Below are 17,498 nucleotides of genomic sequence, written 5' to 3'. Positions count from 1 at the left end.
AAATAACAAAGCGTTTACGTTCTGCGTAGATATCGGAAATTTCTTTTCGCTTCGCGTTCGATAGGACAATCTATCCCCCTGTATCTCACGTGGCAAACACCGTTCCATATTCCATACCTACACATCAATATTTATAACTCGCTCCGTTCTGACGTCAGTGGATTTACAAAAACACGAGCCTCTGTATTTTCTCCCGTGAAAATTCTCGTGGAAGTGTCGGTGCAGAGTGAAACGTACACGCGTAGGGCGTACAAGGATGGGGAAGACGTTGCAAATAAAAGAGCGGCGTTGAATGGAAGGAATACGATTGCCGACGATGCTACTCAACAGCCAAGTAACGACTCGTTGTTCGCGAAACGGAACGAAACGGATGGGTTTGCGAGGCCCGTCTGACCTCTGATAACGCGTGAAAAGTCGATAATGCGACTGAAGCGGAGTTCAATAATTTTACGTCATCTTGTTTACCGACTAAAGCTACGGTAACGTTTGTGTATCTTCCAAAAGCATAGGAGTGGCTTTAATTGCACAAGATATCGTGTGATACGCAGCCGAGTTTAAACGACCGCATGGAAACTTCGAAATGCTCGTTCCAGTGCCCCTCCTCCCGCTTTTCCGCGACCTGCTACAACTTTTCCACTGTTCGGTTTCCGCGTGCCAAAGTGCCAACGATGAATATGCCCACAGAAACGTTAATGTAGGCTCTCTTCTATTGTTCGAGCCTCGAGGGCCAGCAATTGATCGTTGAATCTCTGTTTCGTTGCACTCAACGTGAATCGGAACGCACGTATGTCGCGATGTTCTCAGCGCTGATATCAGGCTTATCTGTTTCCCGGGGATAATCCGAGTGGCGGCAGATTCGAGGGGTGCACCCGGAGAAATGGCGGCGCGAATGTCAATGTCGATAAACCTGGTGAGACAGGATGTCTTGTTTCTGACACCGGACGCGAGGCTTTCTGTACAGCGAAACGAGTAGCCGTATCTACAGGCAGAGTTAGTATCTAACACAAGTACCTAACAAAGAAATTTGTCTCGTACCAGCAAGCGAATGGCGCGATAAAAGCGCGCCGAGTTCACCATCTACCAAGGTCGCCTTTCGTAACCGGTGCTATCTTCGTGGCAACGTTCCTACGCTTCTTCTACCAGAATTACGTAAACTTTTTATCAGCACTTTTGCCTTCGACAACATGCAACCGCAATAAAGCGACGGCGATGACGAATCTCCCTCTGCTCCAAAGTTTATGAAACCTGCGTTCCTATCAACTCCATCGACTCGGCTCCGCTCCGGCCAGGTGGACGTTTCGCGAGTAGTTTCTACGCTCGCGATTCGTGGTGAGCACAGAGAGCGAGCGGTGCACCTGCGCAGGTGGCGGAGGCATTCTTGAACGGTGAAAGGAGAGGAAGGAGCAGCGTGCAGTGTGCACGCGCGCTGCACCGTGAGTGTTGACATTCGAGGGACGTGTCGAATTAAAACACGGGCCAGCCGAACCGCACGGCAAACACGGATGCGTCTCGCGGTCGGTAGGTGCCGGAGAAAAATGCAACATCTGAGAATAGATTAGATAGCGGCTGCAGCGTGTCTCGGTGCACTTGCAAGCGCGAGTGTTGGTACACAGCAGTAAAAGGAAGGAGCCAGCACGCGGCAGAGACGTGGGCCTGGCGTGAAACACAATCGAGCGGGTTCTACTCGTGACGGAGCTGATCCTTTCCTTTTAAATGGCCATCGACGCTTGCTTCGCTAGCAATGCCAGCGAATGAACAAGTGTTGTTCCCTCGCGAACAAAGGACCATTGTCTCGCCGCGCAGGAAGTAATTATCGCGGCTGGAGTGCAGAAATTTTGAAGGTAGCGCGTGGAGTTGCGTCAGACCCGGTGGAAACAGATCTATCGATCCGGCTTGATCGGTCTAGTACATTTGGTGACCATCCCTGCTCTTGCGACTCGATTATTCGAAGAGCAATTAAGCTCGTTCGGCGCGCATTTCCAGGAGGTCAATTATGCCGTTAACGACAAGCGACCGATTCGCCGACAGTCTTAAGGAGGATCCACAAAGAGAATTCGCCGAAGCGATCAAGTTGTTTCGCGTAGCCGTTCGAGGAACAGCCTAAGGGGGGTAGGTGGTGCTATTCCCACGCGGTATCCGCGTAGGAGACGAATTGTCCGCAGGGGAACTAGGCTCCAGAAAAGTAGGATAATTAGCCGAAGAGGCCCTTTACCCGCCTCGCGGTATCGAGAGAGGATTTGAATCGCTACACACCGTGTCAAGGATTTCGTGGCTTCGTGGCTCGGTGGCTCGAGGTTCTCTTACCTGAAGTCTGACGCGTAGCCTGGGGTGTCGCCTGTTGTAGTTGTAGCTGTTTCTACTCGAATGCTGCTCGATAGTCGGCGGGAGAGGAGGCTGAGACCTCCTCTGGTTTGGGTCGTTCGCGTTGTTCGGTTTGTTCCTGAGGGTGGCCTGGTTATTCGGCTGATTCCCATTCGATGGCTGCGTGGTGTCGGTGGCGTTCGTGGACGGGGCGTCTCGATGGCTTTTCGTGCGACGAAGGAGACGTCGGACGGTGTTTTTGACGGTGGCAGCAAGATGCGTGCCTCCGCCACCTCCGCGTTCGCGTTCGTGCTCGCTATCGTCGGTGAACATTTTGTACTCGACCATCTTCACCTTGGCGGTGGGCATGGGAGCCACTCTGTGGCCACCCGTCTCCGTTACGTACATGCCAACCACTTTCTCCACGTGCAGCGTAATACTGGCGACGTTTCGCAACTTTATCTCCGCTACCCTTCACGGGTGGCTTCCAGGGGCTACACCTCTCCGTGCCCCGACGCGTCTCAGCAGCTTCCAACGTCAGGCCGTGCAACGCGTACTCCTTCAACCTTCGACCTTTTAATCCGACACGCGCATTTCCGCGTTTCGCCGCGCAAGCCTGCTGCGTCGGTGGGCACAGATCGAAAAGGGTCCGAAGTTTCGCAGGAGTCACCACTAGCCGCCGTTGGTGGTGTTATCGCAACGGGGCGCTGGACGGAGCAGAGGAATTCCTTGAAATCTTCCAGCACTAGGACCATCGAGACAAGTTCACTTTGTGCTTCGAGCTGGGAGAGTTGTTCGTTCGGGGCGTGATCAATCGCGTTCCAACTTGTAGCTCGTAACTTGTACTTTCCGCGAACCGAGAGTCTTTCAGCGTGCAGCGGAACGCGTGTATCAATTAGAATGCCAAGGGTATCGAGAGGCTACCTCTGCGAGAGAAAGAAGAGTCGTTTCAACGAGGAGTCGATGGATTCGCGAGAATCGCGAGTGGCAGCGCGGCCGATCGTTGCGGGGGGATTTTGCAAATCGACGCGGGCCCTTCGTCTTCTTCTTTTGTTCGATAAACGCGTCAGGTGTACGCGGCGAGTTTCTCGGGCACGAGTGAATTCACTTGGAAACAGGTAAGTAAATCTGCCGAGTTGCAGGTGTTACCGGAGCAAGGCGGCAGGTGGAAGGCGAGGAGTTATTTTGCTCGTCTCGGGAGCCTCGAATTTTAACGACCAGACATTCGCGAGCGATTTAGCGCGGAGAAATATTCAATTCACAAGTGAGGGAAAGGTGAGATAGTTGATCACAGTTTTGTTTTTTGATTGAAATAATGATAATGGTTTGCTTTGTTTTTATTTAATTATGCTAGTTGTGATTCTTAGAGTATTCTCAATATACTTGTACAAGTTTCAGAGCTGAAAACTAATTTTAATGACTGAATTTCAACATTTTCTGGCAGCGATGTAATGCACAAGTATCCTCCACTCAAGGGGAGACTCGATCAAAAGGATAGGGAGACTTGATCAGTGAACTTTAAGATTAAATAACACATTAAATATCTAAAGAATATTTATTATCTTCGTCAGTAACATGAAATAACTAGCAACATTATTCTATACTCCCAAAAGAAAACTGCAACGTGAAGTGTTGCGATAATGCAAACATTACCACGATAACGTGACAGCAGGCACAAATTGCCAATATATTAAATAAAAAGCTGATGTGATCGTGTGTCCCCGCTGATCAACTATCCCACCTTTCTCCTATACTGAACAATGCTATTAGACACGATTGCTGCTGCATCCAACAGCGTCCCTCAAAATTGGCTACTTATGGGCATGAATGAAGGTGAGTGTTTCCTCGAATACGTTTATCATGAAAGTGTTTCTCTGCCAAATATCCCGAAAGCCATGCAAACGAACGGAGACCGACCGAGGCTACTGGCCCAAGGGAAAGACGCGGCCGCGACGGGCGGGCCAACGTTTTCGCTTATTTATCACGAGTGGTTGTAAATAGTGGAAGTTCCTGTGAACGCGATTCTTCGAAGGTTACGCGTTGGTGATCGATCGATTACGTCAGCGGAGCTCGAGTGAATCGCTAAATGAAACGGACAAGTTGCTTTTTGTGGACAAACGTTCGATCCAGCAAGGCGCTATATAATCTGTGACGCAATATCCCCAAGATGGGGCGAGTAATGCAGCTAACCGCCCTTGCCTTTATCTTATTACTCGATGAAAAATTATGTAACCGACTCGATCGGCGCTAACCTTGCCGGATAATAAGGGATTTTATCTCTCCAACCGGAATTCGTTTAAACTAACCAAACGTCATCCACTGGTATCGAATCGGACGCAAACGACTTAACCTCGTGATCTTCCGAGTTGAGCGGAGAACTTTATCTCGGCTGCGTGTGATATAAATTTCCCCCGCTGCTTTCTTCCCATAGACACGCGTCAATAAGGAGCCACGATCGATCTTACCCTCGGACACGATTTTTCGCGAGCTTTAATAGAAGAGAGCGGCCGAGTATCTACTACGCGCGTTCGTAGGCGTATCGAGCATAGTGCGATGCACTCTGCCCACACCGCACTCTGGCCGAAGTGGAATAAAGTTTCTTCGAGGCAGTGAGGAAAGAGCCAGAGCGGTTGAGAGAAGGAATGCTCGGCTCCCTGCATCTCGGCTAACAATAAGTAGTTTCCACCAACGCCTTTCTAACTTCTAAGTTTAACGCGAATGTCAGTGAATCGATACGTTCCCAGGTTATTTACGGTGCCACGTCTATGGAACGGGCGTCGTTTCACCGTCCGCGAAACGTCACAGATGCCATCGCCATCCACCGCCGCGATTCTCGTTGCGTTTACTCACGAGCGCGCCACGTAAACGGCCCACTCCGCGCGTCCTGCTTTCCACGCCGAGAGTCACGAAGCTGCAGCCTCGAGGGAAGAGAAAAACGTTTCGCCTAGCTCCTCTTGCACTGTCGAGATTGCGACTCGCGAGCACCGAGAGGGAAAAGGAGACACGCTATCGCTGAATAGCCGCGAATGTGACTTTTCTTTTTCGAAACGCGACGTTCACCGTCCCGAGCAGCGGAGGACGCGGCGCGACGCGTCACGTATGCACTCTGCGAAGAACGATGCCACGGATTCCTGTGCGCGACTTCCTAATGTCGTTAAGTTAAACGAATTAGGCCAGTTCGCCGATACGCGGGCAAGCACGTAACCTTAGGCTATGTATTATAGCGGAGAGTAGAGAGGAGAGAGAGTAAAGGAGGTTTGCGTTGCGAGCGTGGAGCACGCCCGACGCCACGAGCCGAACTATGCGCGGTATTTCGCAGTCAACCGACGCCGACGGTTAATCATTCCCCTAGTTAACGCTCGCGTGTCCGTAATAACGTTCGATAGCTTTCCATCGAGTTAGCCTCGTGGTGGTCATCGAAGTATATTCTGACGCAACGGTTAACGATCCGAGAACCCTGAAGCATTCCCGATCGCTGGAAATTCCGACGCTGTTTTCCGGAGTACCGTGACCGGACGATACTAGACGGCCGACGTCGAACCTGTTGCACCGGCGCGACGCCTCGCAAATTAAAATTGCTGGCGACGCCAGCAGTACGCGCAATGTCAGCTATCGTTACCCGCGTCACGCACCGTTCACTTCCACTGCCTCGCCTCCTGGCCTCTTTGCGCCTCTGCATTCGCAACACTAGCTATGTAGTACCAGTTCAATTGATAAAACCGTGAGAGTCGGTTGCGACGAGCCGAGTTATAAATCTTGCTCGTCGCCAGCTCGGGAGCAAACAAATTCTCTTTTACGATCCCCGGTGTTTGGTTAACCGTACCCGGGGAGATGCAACGATGCTTTTCAACGTTCCGCGCCGATTTCAAGGGTATCATTCGGTCGCCCCGAATATCATTGAAATCGCCGCCGATAAACGCGCGATACGCGTCGCCGCGGTGCAAAGATTGAAGCCGAATGACCGAACGCGTTACCCGTTACACACAACAGATTACACGACGTTCTTATACCCCCGGTCGCGTTCACCTTATCGCCTCTTGCCATTCGGCCGATGCAATGTCTGCGACTCAACCGAGACCCGATTAATATTCTCCATTCACCGTTCCATCTCGCGCCGGTCTGCCCACACCATTACGCGGTTCACGGTCAGCCTCATAACCGTCGCACGGTCGTGCCAAGATTCGCGTGTGTCGATCGCGTGCAGGAGATCGAAAAACCGCGAGATATTCGTATCCCTAGCGATCCGACAGTTGCGAAGACTTTCGTTCTCGTTCAGCTTCGATGCCCAACTGTCCTGGATTCGCTGACGGAATCTACTCAGGCTGCTGCTCGCGGAAACGGCGATAGTCGGCGCGGGGCATTATCACTTTGCGTCGCGCGAGTGAACGACGCGAGGTGGTTTCAACGAGCTCGGACACATTCCCCCGAGGCGATTAAAAGCGGAGCTTTACCTTTCCAAGGATTTAATACTCCCCGCACTGTCGACACTCGCGCACCGTTCCTCGAGGCGGGACGACAAATCCATGTGTGCACTTTAACGAGAACAGGCAATCGTTCGCGAGTAACGAGGCGACCGCCACCGCGACGGGGCGATAATGTAAAGCGTCGCGCTGCCACGTGCGTTTCCACTCTGTTTACCGTGTATCGATCGATCGAAACTCAGGGGAAGAGTAGGGTGACTCGCGGATCCAACGGGATTGGCGAACAGATCGTGCAAGCGTGCTGCTCGGTCGCGAGTCTCGTGCTAACTGAGCGTCGACCGAGCGTGAATCGAGCGTGGACCGAGCAGGACGGGGAGACGCGACAACTTCGCTCGAGCCGAGCTCTTTCGTTACTGGATCTTACCGTCGATATGCCACCGTCCCCCCCTTCTCTGCCCTCTCTCTCCCTCCCATTCTCGCGCCGCATCGTGTTTGACGCGTGCACGCACACCGACGCGACGCGTCCGATGATACTCGGTGTATCGAGGAGCCAGGTAGCGATGCCACATAATTATTAACCCGCGGTTCGGGAATCGCAACGATAACGGGTGGAATTAAAAAAGATAGCTGCGGGAGCCGCTCTCTCCGCTGTCCGCCCGATCGAAGTTCCGCTGAACGTTGATAATTCAGAGCAGCTTCCACTGCAGGGTCATATGTCGGCGACATATGCAGGGTCACTTGCTGGCGGAGATACAGCGAAGTCGTAAATTTGACAGCTAAGCGGCGCCGGTGATTGGGACAGAATGAGCCGGGGTCGGCTGCCGAATCTCGAGCTAATGGCAACTGAATCAGAGTCGAAACAGTTGTCACGTTGCCGAGCAAGGTCCGACTGACTCCTTATCTGCCCGTTTCTTCGAAGCGGCTCGCCGCACACCCGAAATGTATTTGCTTAACGGCTTTCCTAAACGTTTTACGACTTTACTACAAACTCTGTCCGAGAGGGTACCGATGGTTGCTTGTCAGGCACGAGGAGTAAATCGCTGGCGCTTTTCGTTGAGCAGTCGATCAAGTCACTAGATACGTTTACCAGCCCGACTACGAGCCGCCTTTGTGCTTCGCTGGTTTACTCCAGTCACGTATAGCATCGCTGAGCGTGTATGCATTTCTGCGTGCATCGGGTGCCACCGGTTGAATAGAAATTAAACTGCAGAACCGCACCTAGATGCATTCGTTGTGCAAGCAATAGGTTTGCATGAGAACGAGGGCGACAGAGCGCGAGGGAAGGCTCGCGAGCGCAGAAAGGAGGACAGGAGATAATGCACGACGAAGAAGCAGAGATGGATCCATTACGCTAATTGACTTTGGGACTCGACGCGTGTATCCCGCAAGATCCATTGAACGAGACTCTCGGGATCGGACGGACGAGCCTGGAAAGGATTTAATGTCAAGGTAAACTCCTGCAACTTTTACGCATTTCCTCGGCTTCTTCACTCTGTCTGTATTTTTATTCAGAGCCAGAATCTTTGTTCGTGATATTCTAATGCTTCCAACGAATCGCTGCGGACGAAAAGGTTTACGACGTCTAGTCGGGACCAGATAATCGATTGGCCGGCCGAGTCGCGCTGAAAGGGATTCAGAGTGGAAAGTTTACGGTCAAAGTCTCTGGCGATTGGAAACTTTCTTGAGCCAGAGGCGATGTTTGCGTGCATCCTAGATGAAGAGCAAGCCTCGTGCCGAGAGAAGAGTCGGATCGACAACCAGATAGAAGAATATATTGCGAGTGACGGCTGAGAGACAGGGGGATATAGGGGGAGGCTGAATTATCGATCCTCCAAGAGGCGGTTTCGCATCTACATCCTTGACACCATCCCTTTGCGCGCATAAAGATCAACCTAGTTAATGGTCGGTTTACGGTTTCTCGCGGCAGAGTGTCGCGGGGAAAGGAGCACATTTGCTGGGACTCTGAGCGCATACGCCTGGATTCACCAGAAACATCGTTGGACGCTACTTTTTCCAAGAACGGCGTTTAGTTGGGACGCCTGCGAGCGCTTCAATCTTGGCGCAAATGTAGGGGAAAGGTGTCTGAAACGATCCCCTTAAGGCGTAATTCATATAAAAAATACAAATGCGCATTATTTAAATAAAAGTAAAGTAGTTTCTGTGAGTTAGTTTATCTACCTTATTATTAGCCTAGATCAAATTTAGCTACCTGATCAGTTATACTTTTCATTCCCCTTTTTGCGAAGGCATACTATTCGATCATTTTGTACACCTATGTGTATAAAATGATCCCCACGAGGGATCCCTAGAAAAATGACCTCTAGGATTATTTTATACCTACTGATAGTAAATAAGACGAACATGAAAAAGCAGCGATTTATTTAAATAAAAGCAGAAATTAAACTCAATCACAAAATATGCGAACATAATAAATTAAAACAATTTTTTAAAAAAATCAAATCTCAGATGATTTTTGGTACATTATCAATGAATAGAAATAATTAAAATCAATTAACAAACATAAGAAAATGAGATCAGCTTCACAGACTCAATTTTTTTCGCGTACCCCATGGGATTCCTGGGATCATGACCTCAAACATCCAACTCACATTCAGTGGTCGAATTAAACGAAAAATTATCCATCAAATTATTGTTGAATTGTCAAAAAAAAAAAAAACAGCTGCCACATTAAGCCGTTTATGACAGAAGTTACTCAACATTGAAAAAGACCTTACCTTAGATAAAAGGCAGTAGTTTTGATTTTTTATTGTTTGTAGCACACCCAGCCTTGATATTTACGTGGCACTTCGTGCGACACTTGACGATGTACACGCTGAACTTTTGCAGATCGATATTAAGAAATAGCAGCACTAATAGCCGCAGGAATCATTGTACCCTGAGGGATCGTTTTAGACACCTTTCCCCTAGATATGCACAGATATTTCAGGGTATCGTCTATTCAATCTATTCAGCCGTGGAAATAGGGGAAAGTGAATGAGAGGGGATGTACAGGCTACTCAGAAGCCTCTGCACCTTAGCTTCAGATACGTTTTTCAACGACCTTGTCCCGGCGCGGCGGCGCTCCAAGCATGTTTACTTTAACGCCTGGATGGTTTGACCCACTTGCCTATTTCTCTTCCACCTTCCAGTACAGACCACATGCGTGGTCAGCGAAATAGAGAAGTAGGTCAACTGAGCGAGAACTTAAAGTAAACAAGGTTCGAGCGCCGGGCAGCGGGCGCTGGCCGGGACAATCGGTTCGAAAAAAGCCTGGGAAAATAAACAACGCCCGACGCTCGGTAGGGTCGTAGGGAGTAAATGCCTCGCTCCTCACACCTCTCACTGACATCCCATTCACTCCACCGAAGGATGCACGAATGACCAAAGTCGAGCGCCGTAGCTGTAGAGTCCGTAGACGCGTAGACGGTGCTCTATCGCAGAGTCTTAAGGTCTGCGCACACATATCCGTTCCGTGCCAGTTCCGTATCCGTCGTGCCAGGGGTAAGAAGAAGAGACCCTCTACGCCCCTCTGCTTCTTACCACTAGCACGACTGACACGGAACGGATATGTGTGCGCAGACCTTTAAGGGGTTACCTACCGTCAGGAGGTAGAAAAAGAATCGATTCAGCTTCCGGGAAATCAGTTGTAATTGTGCAATAACTAAATATTTTTATACCAAAACATAATATAATAACCTGTTAAAGTGTCTCTCATCTGAATACAAAAACCATCGCATAAAAATATGCATGTACTTTCTGAAATAAATTCTCAAAGAATCGATTCTTTTTCTACCTCCTGACGGTAGGTAACCCCTTAAGCCAACGCACACGTAGGTATCAGTAGCGTCGCGGTCGGTGCGACTGGTGTGAGTGGTAAAAAAAAAAATATCGTTTCCCTGTTTTGGAATGGAGCAGCTCACGCTTGTTCGTATCACTTGCCAACACGCACACAGACAGACCACCAACGTGTGCGTAGACCTTTACTGCTCCGCTAACTGCCGAATGTACGAGTTTAACTTGTTTTTATTGCATCTTCACCAACCACAAGCGTACATTACTTTTCCAGCTGAAAGATCAAGTTTGACGTTCGCGAGGTTGCCTGTTGGAAAAGTATCTTTTGTCCCGGGGACGGCTCGTCGCTTTGACGACTGTGAAAGAATTTTGCACATCCACGGAACACGATTGGCATCGATAACCTTTACGCCTGTGACTTTTGCTGTCCGCGTTCTCTTCTGACTCACCGATTAACTCAACCTTTTTCCCCGAACTTCAGCGGCCACGGTAATTCACATTCTAATAACAGTGACGCAAGAACAGTGGCCGACTCGATTCGCGCTCGACATCGCGTCATCGTTAACGTCATTTCGATACACAGCGCGGGCAACAATTTGCCAGCCGTATTTCTGCTCGCAGGAGTGAAAAATTCATAGAACGATCGCGATCGCTTTCTTCTTTGCAGCTAGGTAAACGTTCGTGACGTTACAGCCACCTTCTTTGGAGTGTCCAATTGTGCGAGTGGACGGCGCGACACGTTGCTCCAAAGATCGAAAGTCGGTTTTACAGCGTGAATAAATGAGAAATTTATTTCCACGAGTTTCTTGTCAAGCGCGCTTTTTCCGTTCGTTTAACAAAGGTTTGCTAGTGGCTGCGTGGAGAGCGAGTCTCCCGATTCGACTGGACTCGGTGTAAGAAAAATCCACCGAGCGGCTGATAACGCGAACACATCCAGAAATACTTTCGGCTACCAAATTAATCTTGAGAGTTGAGACCAACTATCGCCTGCTTTTATTGCTAGCTCGCAACTCTTGAAGAGTGCACGACATTCTTTCATCATTTTTCACCCTTCTCCCGGAGGAGAGCCGAGCGTTGCCCGATAATCGCGACGAAAATAACGTTGCCCGGATACGAGTGGAAGGTTTCACAGAAAGCCCCGTATTTTATTAAAGATCGTCGGGTGTCGGCCCGATCCCTGCTCCCCGCAGATATTATTATTACTCTATACACGCGCCGCGTGTGTGCAGCCTTCGATTTATCGATCCTCCAAACCCGTATAATCAATGCGAAGTGGGCAAGTGGCTGAACCGCGGCCTTGGCATTGTGTTGAGAATAGAAACGCTTTCGAAAAGAGTGTAGCGGAAAAAATCGTTTCAGCCAGAAAGAGGGAAAGCTGGGCCCTGATTCCTTTGGCGTCTGCGAGATCCAGCCCTCCTTTCCTCCACTCGAAAAACCGAATCGGTATATTCCGCTGGAAATCCGGTCAAGGACGCCACGATCGCGCTACAGCCTACCTACCTTTTTATCTTCGCCCTTATCCAATTATCGCGAATGTTAGGAGAAAATAGGTGGGAAATGCTGTTCCGTGAAACTCGAGGCGGAAAATATCCTGCTTAAGTAGTCACATTGCTTCCATCGTAATCTTGCCGTGGCGACAAGGTTTCCGAGCGGGGGAACTAGTCGAGTTTGGTTACGCAATAGCACAGAGAACGATACGGGTATCGTTACCAGCGGGAAATGGTTTCTAAGGCGCGGCTTCCCCTCGACGAGCTACTTTTGTAGCAGATCACGGACAACGCCACAGGAAATACAGCTTCTGCGATTATCAGCGATCGGTGGGCTTCTCACCTGCAACTATTTTCGCTGCAATCTACCGTGCGAACGACGGCGAGGTTAAAGTCCGGGCAACGTATACAGGTAGGTAGGTACAGCCTCGCTCTAGAACAACTTTGCGTAATCCGAGCGACGCGAATCGCGGGAAAACCAATAATCTAGCCGTTCAACCTGCTCTCTTTCCGTCTCCAGCGAGTCTAAAGCTTCGGCGCGGGTAAAGCGCGCGCAAATACCTCCCACCTCCTTAATATTCGATTAGTCCGCAGAAAGGTGTGTAGCACCTCACCCTCGACCTCGCAGGCCGCCCCGTTGCGGTTCGAGAGCGACGTTTCAAGCGGCAAGGAGGGTATTGTTCAGATTTTCTAACGGATCAGCGTTAAACGGTCTCCGGCCCGGAGCGAAAGGCGCACAGCCAACAATTTTAAACGGGGTATCGACGCGAACGACTATTCAGCGATGGTTCATCCTTTCATTTCCGAAGCTCGACAAATATATGCTTGAACCGATGGGAGCGTGTGCAACCCTTACTGTGGAGCAAACCGCCCGCGCCGGGTTGAGCTTGACACGCGTGTCTGAGCGACTCGGGAACTTGGAGAGTTTCGACAGCGATTCAAGCGGCACAATTGTTTCCCTCGGGTCGGAATCTGCAGCTTGCCCACTGCCCTTCCACTCTTTCAGCTTCTAAAATTTCCAGGGCAAGTTGGCGTTCTCGCGGAAAGTCAAATACCCTGACGGTCTCTTCTGTTGGGTGAAATCGCAAAGTTTCCCTTTCCGATCAGCGACGCTTTATTTTCGCAAAGGAGATTCTGGCTTGAGCTTCCGATCGCTCGCGACCGCTGCGCACCATTCCCTCGGCTAGATTTACCGTTGCAAAATATATCCAGTGGTCGGGTTGTTGCGGTTGTGCCTCGAGATTACCACTTGCGAAATCGAGAGCGAGGGGAGATTTCATGATCGGCCTGAGCTAGACTAAACTGATGCTCGAAAGTGCATCGGACAGGGTCGCGAGCCAATCGGCCCACGGAATAAGCCAGTCTCTTCTAATATTAATAATAATACGCCTTTATTGCACCAACAAATTGCGTTAGATTAGTACATATTTGGTTTTTTCCCCTTCCTTATTTTTGGGGTGCAATGGACGGGATTCAGCAAAATCCTATTTTAAAATCCTACCCAGTTATTCCAGGAAATAAGTAACCCACAACTTAAAAGTAGGGCTGGGACTATTCGAATAATGTACCTCTCATTGGCGCGCCCGCCCGAGGTTTAAAGAAGAACAGGCGAAACGTAGCGATATTTCGCTAAAGTTGTTCTCTGATTTACTACTTTGCTTTACTCCTATCGAAAGATTCTCGAGGAAAGACAGTTGTCGGTAATTAAATTTCCTTCGTCCACGGACGTATCGAGATCGATGCGATGTACCTCTTGCAGATTGGAATAAAAAGGCGGCGTCGCGCGTCGATCGCGTTGTCTCTCCTCTCGCGTTACAAGGATTCCGAGCGAAAACACTGCGACCGCCATCTGGCGTTACCTTTGCTAACGTCTCGGGCGGAGCTGAGGCGAATCAACTCTACCGGTGTTGCCCGCTCCAACTATCCTGTGGACGCGGGAACGCTAATGATGTCTTCATCTGGATCCCCCCCCGAATTCCGGGGATACACCCGTTGTGTTGAGATTTCATGACTCGGAGTACTCTGCACGTGGAGATCCCTCACCGTAGATAGGCTCGTAGGGCTCGTGACACCGAAGGGATCGATCTTCCGGGTTCAAGTGTTAACGCGTTATCTCCGTCTAGTATCTCCGAGGAGACGTTTTCCCGAGTATGCCTTCCGACTGGGTGTAATTCGAGACAAGATGCCAGAGACGGGGGAGTTCAGGGACGAACCCTGGTTCGCGGATCGTCGATGCTGGTCCGCCCGAAAGATCTGGCCGGCGAGGTCCGTTCGCGTGAACGGGCGAACAGGCGAACGGACCACCGACGAATGACAAATGCGCCAGGGTCCGGCGAATTGGCGGAATGCCGTGAACTAAATTCACGCTTAACCAACAATTATAAACGGTGTTCAAGAAAGTGGCTAAACTTAGACGTCAGCTAGTACGCGCGAAGTTCGCGGTCAATCGGGTTGGTGCGGCTCAAGGCGAGTCGCTAATCCATCCAATTACCAGCGCGTTAGAGACATTCTTAAAGGGACTTGCTCTCATTCAACACTTCTTCTCTGGAACGCTTTCCCACTACTCGAGTAGGCTCGCCGGTCGCGCGGCAATCTCTGTACGGCTGGTTGATCGATACACGAACGTGAAAGAAAGAAGAGAGTGCCGGTGCGGCGCGGCGTTCAGAGTGGACGGGACCTCGTTGGTGAACCTGAACGCCGCTGGCTGGAATTGAGCTGAACGAACGATTACCAACGGCAACGATTAGGCGCGTCGCGTCGGTGTCGCGTGGCAGATCGACGGAAAGGGTAAAAGCCCCGGAGGGAGCTGGGAGGTAGGTAGGAGGTAAGTAATGCAAGTCGAGTTACGCTCGACCCGTTGTACGCGCACCAAGCTCATAAACGACTCGGCGCCCATACAATTCTGCCTGACGTTTAATTCATGACGGGACTCGTGTCTCGTGACGAGGATCAACCCACCCACCGATCGGCAGGAAACGGTACCATCTGGACCGTTCGCTATAAGGTTACCTCGCCAAACATCCCGTCGAAAGTTTGCTCGATGGAACGGCGTCGCATCGATATGCCAGCATCGACGCCAATTAACGTTATCGATGGCGATCCCCGGTACCGTTACCTTGCTCAAGGTCAACGAGCAATGTCGGATACGAAAAGACGTGACGAATTTCGGTGGCTGCGGAGCGAAAAACGACTACTCCTCCAAAGATGGGAATGCTCGGTCAGAATTGAGTTTGGCTGATTGTAGGAGGCGGTGCTCGGAGCCTCGCAGAAGCCTTGTGCCGGATGATTCAAGTATGCGCTCGTATCTATGCAGGCGCGAGGGTCGCGAGGACTACGGGCTTTGGCCATTTAATCGGCCGGGAAGCGGGACCACCGTCCACATTCAATGTCATCGACCGCTCTACCGAAACCATACACCTATTCAGCCTGCGCGCCCTAATCGAGCTTCGCCGAACGGCCCAACATCCGACCACCACCGAGTCCAAGCTGGAACCGTCCATCCTGCGACTGTCGCGCAGCTTTCCCTCCAGCGAGGAGCAACCGTGACCAGTATCTCCCATTTTCCCCAGAGAACCGCGCGGACGCTGTGGCGAGGATGAAAACGTGAAAGCTCGGGCACCCGTGCTGGAGAACTCGCGGCCGCGGCCACTGCCGCCCGGGAGAAAATTCGAAAGCAACCAGTCGCGAAAACCTGTTCGGTCGAGTCATCGGCTACGGCTCGTGTCCGAGTCGATCTGCAAAACGGACCTCTGTGTGCCAGCGCCGCGACGGCAAAAAAGGGCCGCCGATTATTCGTTGCGCTATATTCGCGACGCTCCCAAGTAGTTCCCAATCGAGCCAGATTCGATTTGGCGAATTCGCTTCTAACTGTAAGTGGGACAGGCTTTCGTCCGTTGCCGATCAGTTTGCCGTTTACTGCCTCTCGAGAAGCATTGCGTTAGTACACTGCAATACCCTGAACCGTTAACCAAAGACGTCACGAAGCAGCTTTTTCAATTACGCGGTCGTCGCAACAGAGCAACAGTACCAAATATATACGCTCGGACGGTGGCGTTTGCGGTAACCGAGGGCAGCGGAACATCGCGATACACCGGCCGACGATTGAGGACGATTGAGAACGATTGAAATGGATCGAAAACGGTGATCCCGCGTGGACTGCGCGTACGTCGGCCTTCGTTCGCGCAGCAGTCTCTTCTCTGCGCGGTTTCATTCACGTTTCGCTAGGACGTACACGCGCATAAAGCGTTGTCCGTCTGGTTACCGCAATCGGGAACCTTTTTCCGAGCGCAATCGTTCAACCATACCCTTAACACGTTTTGCGTGACGATGCACATTGTGGATCGACGAAACGGCGACGGTGTTGCAGAGCTGGCGACTCTAAGGCCATTGAATTTTCAGCATGTGTACGTACCGCTGCTTTTCCGCGGCGGAAATCTTTGAAAAGAAACTTTGCGTCTCGCGAATCAATTTGCCAAATGAGCCAACTACGTTGTACGTAGACGTGTAGGTACATTACGGTGGGCGTAAACGATCGACCGCTGGGTCACTCGTGAATCCGGTACCTGTGCACCCGTGACATTTTCAACCCCCGTTCGGTGAAATAACGTGCAAAGGTCGAGAAGCGACTACGCTCCTATAGAGCGTACATACTGTATAGGGTAGAGAGGATAAGGTTACACCTTAACGACCAACGCGACGTAACGCGTGAAAAAAAAAAACAACTTCGTCGCCGTTTCGTCGCCGAGCACGAGCTACGAATAGACGAGCATAAACTGTCAGCTAGCTTCCGCCGGAATTTCGGACTTACTTTGGAGTTTGTGACGTGGTCGGCCGGCACTGATTCTGGAACGGTTTGCAGAGTGCTCCGCATACTAGCGGACATGGTAGGCCAGCCAGTTTCACTGCCTCAGACCCTCCGACGCTTTAACGATACACCCTCTTCTTCTACGCCTGTAACAGAGCACACGCAAACGGTTAGATACCCGACTGTTCGCTTCAATACTCTCAGGGCTATTCCGAATCGGATCTATGGAGTTTACGAAATTTCATTACTCGTCATCGATCGACCACGGGCAACGCTGGGACTCGGCGCAACGACGCCCTCCGATCGGGCGCACGCTATTTTTCGCCAGGCCAGTGCTAGAGGCAACAGGCGAAAGACAACTCATCGGATACGCGGCGGGTGATAACGGTGCATCTGGGCCATCGTCGATCGACGGACTCCTCTTTATTAATTGGTATGCGCAGTGAACCGTTGATTCAATTAGGCGAGTAGTATCCTCGCGTACGTACCGTTGCATCGCACGATTCTCTACCGCCAAACCATGAAACGAATCGGACGCGCGGTCGGCCGGCCGGCGCGGCGTTTACGCGTGGGTGCGCCCAGGAACGGAGCTGGCGCGGATCAAATCGGAACTTCCCCAGCGAAACAGCGAAACGCAACGTCTCTATTCGCCCCAACAATCCGCTTCGATTCGCTCCTACCGGGCAAACCAAT

The 17,498-nt window shown here is 51.0% G+C and overlaps 1 protein-coding gene across 11 annotated transcripts in view; it reads right to left on the bottom strand.

Annotated features, from left to right (window-relative positions):
* The window catches only part of LOC143369467 (serine/threonine-protein kinase MARK2), a 52,638-nt gene extending 35,687 nt beyond the window's left edge, over positions 1 to 16,951 (bottom strand). For 8 of the 11 annotated variants that reach the window (XR_013085414.1, XR_013085413.1, XM_076813436.1 and 5 more), the window contains exon 1: positions 16,809 to 16,951. Coding sequence is in view for 2 of the 11 variants with exons in the window: in XM_076813443.1 (XP_076669558.1) it covers positions 2,305 to 2,709 (405 nt within the window). In the remaining 9 variants the exon portion in view is untranslated. Of the gene's footprint in view, positions 1 to 2,304; positions 3,228 to 6,752; positions 6,920 to 6,939; positions 7,044 to 16,808 lie in introns of those variants that run through there. The other 3 variants (XM_076813443.1, XM_076813442.1, XM_076813437.1) reach the window with 3 other exon arrangements.
* Between the last annotated feature and the right edge of the window lie 547 nt (positions 16,952 to 17,498).

The sequence above is a fragment of the Andrena cerasifolii genome, chromosome 5 (genome assembly GCF_050908995.1).
Source record: "Andrena cerasifolii isolate SP2316 chromosome 5, iyAndCera1_principal, whole genome shotgun sequence".
Taxonomy (NCBI): Eukaryota; Metazoa; Arthropoda; class Insecta; order Hymenoptera; family Andrenidae; genus Andrena; species Andrena cerasifolii.
Note: the sequence above shows the minus strand (reverse complement) of the source record. Positions and strands in the feature narration are given on the sequence as shown.